At 54.2% G+C, this 8,292-nt stretch overlaps 1 protein-coding gene across 5 annotated transcripts in view; it reads left to right on the top strand.

The window, feature by feature from the left end:
- The first annotated feature begins 1,225 nt into the window (after window positions 1-1,225).
- LOC134022629 (C-terminal-binding protein 2-like) overlaps window positions 1,226-8,292 on the top strand; it is a 23,738-nt gene continuing 16,671 nt past the window's right edge. For 4 of the 5 annotated variants that reach the window (XR_009930666.1, XR_009930665.1, XM_062464315.1 and 1 more), the window contains exon 1: window positions 1,226-3,212. Coding sequence is in view for 2 of the 5 variants with exons in the window: in XM_062464315.1 (XP_062320299.1) it covers window positions 1,241-3,212 (1,972 nt within the window). In the remaining 3 variants the exon portion in view is untranslated. Of the gene's footprint in view, window positions 3,213-5,925; window positions 5,949-8,292 lie in introns of those variants that run through there. The other variant, XM_062464318.1, reaches the window with a different exon arrangement.

Here is an 8,292-nt window from a genome sequence, read left to right as displayed (position 1 = left end):
CATCCCTCAGAGAGATGACATGGACACCCCTGGCTGCCAGAGGGATGTTTTCTTGTGTGTTTCTTAGAGAGATCCTGCCTGCGGTGTCACTTTCTTTGACTAACATTTGTCTCGTGACAGTTTCCCAGTGTACCTGGCGTTAGCGAGCATGACACAGACGTAACAGTTGCTGACGGTTTATGCGTGATTCCGGCCGTGTTGCTGTTGCGCTGGCATCTCTGGCCCGGCCGGGGGATTAGTATCCAATCAGAGTGGACTTAATGTTTCCTGGCGGCACATGAGATTTACCGGGGTGATCTGTATTCATTTCATGACCCTGCCCGCCTGCCTGCTCGCCCTGCCAGTGTGCCCAACCTCCCCCTCTGCTCCGCGGCGCTCAGGGAGCAAGGAGGCTGAACACGCACTGACAGGCAGACCGACGCCACCAGCCCCCAGCCCCCAGCCCCAGGTAAGTGCCCCTCTCAGGAGTCGGAGGGTGGGTCCTCCGGTTCTCTGGTCGCATCAGAGATACATATTCTCTGGTCGTCGTGACGTCACGGTGGGGAGTGGAATTAAGCAGGCTTTATTTAGACGGTAATCCCTCATAGCAATCGACAGAGCGAGTAAAATGTCCCCGGAGTAGGGGAAGGATAAACCGTGTTGGATTAGTGCCCTGCCTACCCCACCCCATCCCAACACAACTCTACTCCACCCCCTCTACCACTCCTCTCCTCTGCCTCCGCTTTTTCCCCCTCTTCTCGACAGCGTCGGTGGCCTTGGCGGTCGGTGTCCGGTACAGGCGCTGTCTTTACACCGGGTCTTTTATAGAGTAGTTGGTCATTTACCTCTGCTTCGACCAGCCGTGGGTGTGTGTGTGTGTGTGTGGTGTGTGTGTGTGGGGTGTCTTGTTACCCAGCTCTCCACCAGCCAATACAGGCACGGTTTAATAATTGAGCGATCGCCTACCAGAGAGAAGCCACCTGATAGCAAGAACGTCAGGAAGCCCAAAAACATTACAACAGGATATCAGGTGAAACACCTCCCCTCCCTTCTACTTCTTCAGTTTTTTTCTTCTTCTCCTCCTACCTCCCTTCATTCTACTCTTTTGATGTTAAGTGTAACTGAAGACTTGAAAGAAAACACCACCACCAACTCTACTCTTTTTTTTTTTCCTCTTCTCTCCTTCTCCTTGTCGGTTTTCTTCTTTCTCTCTCTCTCTTTTTTTTTTTTTAAAGCTATCTTCTTGTTTTCCCTCTCTCCAATGCTCGTCGCCAGCAAGCAGTTGAGTCTCGGTCGCTCCCATAGCTGGGACACCCTGGGGGGGAATGAGGGGCAGTGGGACAGGGGAGAGAGTGTCTACGAGCAGCAAGCCAGGCTAGCGGGGCGGAGGAACTCGCTGTCGTACGGGGGAGACGGAGGAGGCTGGTACGAGCCTCAACCGGGCTCCCGGCCTCCCGACCTCGATCTGAAACGGGAGCCGTTCTCCTATCAGGACTCCCCGTACAGCCAGGGCTACGCCGAGCGAGGGACGAGGAAGGGCTCCGTCCCCGAGCTCAACCACTACGATCGCCCGTCCATGGCTCACCGAGGATCCATCGGTCCCCAGGAATACTACCCCCATGACCCCACCATGTCCTCTCGCCCGCCTGACGACCCTCGGGGCTTCTACCGGCCCGAGCCAGCGCCCCAGCCTCCCCACCAGCTGAGCCGGTCAGGCTCCCACTACGGGATGAGCCCGGTGGGGCGTGCGCCCTGGGACCAAGGCCAAGGGGGCCGACCGGGGCCCCAGGGCATGCCGTCTGCCGGCCCCCTCCCTCCCCCGCCCCCGCCGCCCTCCGTCCACGAGATGAACCGGATCTACCGGGAGAACGGAGGCGCTGCCGTCACAAACAAGATGATGCCAGACGGCCAGCGTATGGCCAGCCGGGACCCGTCCCCGTACGGCCATGAGCCCTCCTCCCCCCGCTACGCCTCCGAGCCGCCCCGGCCCGTCTACACCGACGTGAACGGGAGGCCCCTGGACCCGCGCCAGCCCGCCGCCACCTGCCTGGTGGTGGACCCGTCCTCCCAGGCAGGCATGATGATGAGGCAGGAGAGCCCTTCGCCCTACGGGGTCCCACAGCCCTCCCAGCAGCCGCTGTCCAACCTGCAGATCTACGACCCCAACGCCCCCTTACCCCTGCCTCCTCCTCCTCCCCCCACCGCCGCCCCCGCCCCGCCCCAGCCCTCGCCCATCCCCACCCCGCTGCCCCCTCCGCCCTCCACGGCGCCCCAGACCCCCGCCCTGCCTCTGGACCCCAAGAAGACGGTGGACCCAGAGTTCCTGGCGCTGCTGCGTAACGAGGGCCTGTCGGAGAGCACCATCTCCTCCCTCATCCAGCAGGGCTTCGACTCCACCGCCATGCTGGCCGTCATGGAGGAGAACGACGTGCGCTCCGTGGCTCCCAACCTGGGCCAGGCGCGGGTGCTCTCCAGGGTGGCTGTCAGCTGCAAGAGGCCCCAGGAGGCCCCTCTGGCGCCCCCCCAGCCCCAGACGCCTCTCCGTGGCCGCTCCAACAGCTTCAGCCACCAGAGCAGAGAGCTCTACCACCACCAGCACCAGCAGCAGCAGCAGCAGCTGCAGCAACAGCAGCACATGGGCCTGGACCCCCACATGATGCCTCCACAGACACCAGGAGGCATGCAGACCATCTCCCCCAGGATGGGAGAGGTGATGGGCAGGAGGCCCAACAGCGCCCCCTCCCAGCACCTCCTGGAGACCACGGGCTACCCCCGCTCCCCAAGCCCCTACAGCGGGGCCATGGTTCCCGTCCAGCCACGCCCCATGTCCGCCTACTCCCAGCACCCTGGCGTCCACATGCCGGGCATGCAGATGATGGTGACCATGCCCCAGCACATGACCGGCTCCATGCCAGGGATGCACGGAATGCCCCAGCAGATGCCACTGTCCATGCCCGCCCTGCCGCCACCCCAACACGCCCCCAAGGCCTACTCCACCAACTACACTGTCCCCATGGAGCTGATGAAGCGGGACCGAAGCCTTCCGCCCATGTCCCCCATGCACAGCCCTCACCCCAGCCCCCAGATGATGCGCAAGCCTGGGGGACCCTCTCCGGACCAGGCCATGCAGCCCGCTGGGTCGGCCATGCAGGGCCAGAACGCGGCCAACCAGAAGCTCAGCCGACGTACTGGCCCACCAGTTATCGTCTCGACCATGGCCTCGCCAGACACAAGTAACTCCCTCTTTAATCATCTCTTTTTATTCATCCCTCTGGTTTATCTCAAGGTCCCATTCTCTGTGGGGATTTCTCTTTGTGGAGAGATTTTGATTTTTTCGTGTAGCTGTTGGATGGTTCAGTTTCAAAAGAGGCCAGTTATGTAAGAGCCTTTCGTAGAAAACTGAAAGCTGCTTCACAGCAGTCTCGAATCGCAGATAAAAACTGAAGTACCCTTTCTGTGTGTATTTTGGGTCTGTCTCATATGAGGGTGCCTCTCAAACAACGTGTTGGTTCCTGTTTTATGGCTAAATATACATCCCAAGATGGGTCTGCTCTTGGTAAGGACCCATTTGACAGGAACAGGAAATAGTAACCGAGCATGACTTGATAGCTTGGTACAGTACATGGTGGTCACACTTTCATTGTTGCAGTGAAGTGTGATGCCTGTTGTTAGAATATGCCTATTAATGACTTAGTACTTTTAGTACTTTATGTTACACCTGGTTCTCTCTCTTATACTGTTTGTGAAAATGCTTAAAATAGAATCGGAAATGTGAAGAAATATGAAATATGATCTGAAAAACGGATATCAGTGCATGTTCAACCGTTCTTACCTGTTTTTTGGTTGAGCCAAAAACGTATTCGTGTTGGTTTGGATTATGGCCAGTTTAGTGTCCTAAATGGATAACTTTTGGACTGGAAGACTCTTAATCTGCCCTATGACCTACTTTCTGTGTTTCGTCAGCAATTGCTGTCCTTAAATCGTAGTGTTTCTGCCAAAGAGTGAGCTTGCACCCTTATTTGGAGACAGGAAGTGAACACCAGCTACAGTAATATGCGGTTCACCCGTATGTTACACACTTACACTGTGTGTGTTGTGGAATAGTTTCCAACCAGTGCTGGAGGAATGAGGTTAGGTCATTTTGATGCACAATGATAAACCAGGGACACGCGCCCTAATGACGTATGCACATGGAGTTATGGTTAGTTTATTTTTTCAAACTGGCTTTTGCAGGTGATGTGTGAGGTGTGTATAAACTAGTGAACAGATCATAACTCTGTGCGTGTGTGTGTGTGTGATGCGAGTGTTCCAGTTGTAAGCCATTAGTTTAATGTATCAAAATGACCTAGCCTGTTTTCTAGAACTTGTTGGGAACTGCTGATTGCTAATGGCAGAAGATTACATAATGGCAGTTAAAATTAGATCAGATTCCACATTATTGTCAGTTTGCTCTGTACGAGTACAGAGGCAGGGAAATGCAGTCAGCGTCTGACCAGAAGTACGAATAGTAAAAGCTTGAAAACTGAGGGATTGAGGCTGAGACAACATGTCACTTAGATTGCATCACATAAACTGCAGCTCGCTGCTCCTTGCACTGTGCTCCATCTACAGCTCTATCTCCAGCATCAGCCCTAACCACAGTCCCCGCCCTAGCCCCCGCCTCAGCCCCAACCCCAGCCCCCGCCCCAGCCCCGGCCTCAGCCACAGCCCCCGCCCCATCCACAGCCCCGGCCCCCGCCCCATCCACAGCCCCGGCCCCGGCCCCCGCCCCATCCACAGCCCCAGCCTCAGCCCCAGCCCCGGCCTCAGCCCCGGCCCCCGCCTCTGCTGCCTCCTGGTTATCCGGGCTAGTAATCAGAAGGTTGCCAGTTCGATTCTCAGCTGTGCCAAATGACGTTGTGTCCTTGGGCAAGGCACTTCACCCTACTTGCCTCGGGGAGAATGTCCCTGTACTTACTGTAAGTCGCTCTGGATAAGAGCGTCTGCTAAGTGACTAAATGTAAATGTAAATGTTATCAAGGTTACCAGGCACAGGGAGAGGTTGCTGTAATACCTGTGTGGTATAAGACGTGATAGCACACAGTGAGAGCTTCGGTGGACTTGTGTGTTGTGAGACAGCTCACGGTGGTGGGCTTCTTTCTGGCGCGCTCAAGTTAAACACAATCAGTACATCCATCTGCATGCAACTGACATTTGTTGCCCCGGTAATTTTCATCTGGTAATGGACGACCCGCAAAGCCGCCTTGAAAGCATATTCCTTAATTGTGTGTTGCTAGGCAACGCTGGTTTTGATCGTAATCACTGTGAGATTATCTCTTGGTTTTACCGAGTGACAGAAGGGGAGAGGTTGCCGTGGAAATGAAAACGCATTTATTGACGCGACTGTTCATATCGTCTATCTGACACACAGAGAGAGAGAGACATTGAACCAAGGCTTTTCTGAGAGGAGGAAGTAAAAGATGGAACTAGTGTCTCTCATCATAACAGCAAGGACGGCCTATCAATGGAGAAACTGTATTGTTGCACACTTTAGAATCCAATTAGGCTGGTGCTTGCATTACACTCAAAACAAAAGACCCTAATGGCCTTTAATCAACAGCTCTCATCTCACACACTAGACCCTCCCCACGCTCTCTTAATATAGAGACACCATGGAAACTCCTTTGGAGTAAACCATGCCCTTATATGGTCTCCCAGCTCCCCCTCCCACAGAACGCCCAAACATGGTCGAGGCTCCGCCCCCGCTGCGGTTCCTCCTGTGCAGGGTGTCTGCTCTCACAGCTCTGGATGCCTGCAGGCCTGATCTCCACAATGCCAGCCCAGGTCAGTACGAGCGGGACACACTAGCAGGCTTCCTCTAGCGTGTTTGGTCATATCCTATGATGCTCGCTCTGGGAACGGAAGATTACGCACGAGATGGGTGCAGCTCTGCACGCAGGAGTTAGGATTAACAGGGAGAGGACCGGGCAGTAAGTAGGGGAGCCAGGGAGGCTGGTTTGAGGGGGAGGGAGAGGGGGGAGAGGGGGTAGAGGAGAGGGAGAGGGAGATGGGGGAGAGGGAGAGGGGGGAAGGGTAGGGGAGGGGGAGGGAGAGGGGGGAGAGGGGGGAGAGGGAGATGGGGGAGAGGGAGATGGGGGAGAGGGAGAGGGAGATGGGGGAGAGGGAGAGGGAGAGGGAGGGAGAGGGAGATGAGAAGGGGAAGAAGGGGGAGGAGCCGTGTCATGCAAATAAATGTGTCATCAGGCTGTGTCGCCTCTGGATTCAATCCCGGCCGGAGGTTAGAAGTCATGGTGCCAGTGTGGTGAGGCTGGCCCCTCATGGCCTTTATGTCACTGCAGGATGTGACCTTGCTGCAACATGGCTCTCCTGTGTAGCTCTGCACTGCAGAACATCAATACCAATTCCTACTTTGAATATCAAGTACTGCATGTCATACGTGCATTAACGTGCTGTTTACACAGTGGTGTTATTACGGGCTCTTTGTTGAATGCTCAATGCTAATTGGTCAATTACGACATTCCACGGTCTGTTATTACTGAACGGCAGACCGTTGCTATGGGCACATCATCTTATGACGTCCCTTACTCACTTAGCGGATACTTTTTATACATACAGTATAAGGGGATTTGTCCTGCAACCTTTTGATCTGCAAATGCTGTAACCACTGAGCTGTACTATCCCGTAGATGGACTTATACTGCAAGCAGTGCTGTGAAACTGATAAAACATTGTGTGTGTGTGTGGGGGGGGGGGGGGGGGGGGGACCAGATGTCCTCTTAATGTCATAAAGTGATTGTCCTCCTCATCACTAATGGCAACAGTAAAGTCAATCTCTCCATGAGGATTAGACAGAGAAGCCTGGAACACTCTCTATCTCTCTCTCTCTCTCACACACACACACTCTTATCTCTATCTCTCTCTTCCCCTCTCTCTTCCTTTCTCTCTCTTTTCTTCCCCTCACACTCTCCCTCTCTCTCTCTCTCTCTCTCTCTCTCTGTCTTCCTCTCTCTCTCTCTCTCTCTCTCTCTCTCTCTCTCTCTCTCTCTCTCTCACACTCTCTCTCTTTCTCTCTCACTCAGTCTCTCTAACTCCATGGGTCTTATTGGGAGAAGGGGAATAGAGAAAGACAGTGAGAGAGTTTAGTATCAGAAATATTATAATCTCGACTGCAACTCTGCACATTCATTCATGACTGTGGTTGCGGGTCAGAGTTGTGTAAGTAGGAAGAGGAAAAGAGAGTGATAGAAGGAGAGAGAAAGTGAGAAAGAAGGAGAGAGAAATAGAGAGAGAGAGCAAAAGAGAAAGAGAAAGAAAGACAGAGAAACAAGTGTCTGATGCCATCTGTGACTGAGGGGTAAGTAAGGGGGGAGGAGGGAGGGGGAGGGGGAGAAGGAGGAGGTGAGGGTGAGGAGGGAGAGAGGGACAGAGGGAGGGGGGAGGGAGAGAGGGAGGGGGAGGAGGGAGGGAGGGGGGAGGGAGGGAGGGAGGGAGGGGGAGGAGGGAGGGAGGGAGAGAGGGGGTGGGAGGAGGGAGGGAGGGGGAGGAGGGAGGGAGGGAGAGAGGGAGGGGGGAGGGAGGGAGGGAGGGAGGGGGAGGAGGGAGGGAGGGAGGGAGAGAGGGAGGGGGGAGGGAGGGGGAGGAGGGAGGGAGATCCCTGCATGGCTGAGTGAGTAATCCCTGATGAATGAATTAGGAGATTACAATCCCTCATATCCACATGAACCTGGGCGTGCAATGGAAAAGATCAACATTTCATTTGCTGTGGAAATTTGGTCTGTGTGCTGTGTCTGTATCTTTATGAGTTACAGTAACTGGAAAAATATTTGTGTGTGTGTCTGCACATGCTTGTGTGCACAGTATGTTTGTGATAGCATCCCTGTGTGTGTATATACTCTACTTTATCACACACATGTGCTATCTCAGTATAGGAAGGCATGCAGATTGTATCAGCATTACATTCAGCGGTTTAAAGTGCATGTTTACAGACCAACGTTATATGTGTAGTGAATCTGAAGAAAGACTCTGCAAAAACAAACTTGTCCCAGGCCTCAGGCTTGTGTGAAACGAAGCAGAGCTAGCACGCAGAACAGGAGTGAATGAGATAGTTGAACTAGTCTGTGTCAGCCCTAATGCTTCAGAGCTGGAGTTGGGAGGAGTTGCATTCAGAAAAAAACCCTCTTAGAAATGAAAACAAAATGAGAGCGAGGGAATGAGAAATGTAAAGCCCTGCCCTCTTTCAACCTCTTCCCCTCTTCTCCCGCTTTCTGTCTGTCCGTCTTTCTCTATCTCTATCTCTCTCTATCTCTCTCTCCCT

This window comes from Osmerus eperlanus, chromosome 6 (assembly GCF_963692335.1).
Source record: "Osmerus eperlanus chromosome 6, fOsmEpe2.1, whole genome shotgun sequence".
NCBI lineage: Eukaryota > Metazoa > Chordata > Actinopteri > Osmeriformes > Osmeridae > Osmerus > Osmerus eperlanus.
Note: the sequence above shows the minus strand (reverse complement) of the source record. Positions and strands in the feature narration are given on the sequence as shown.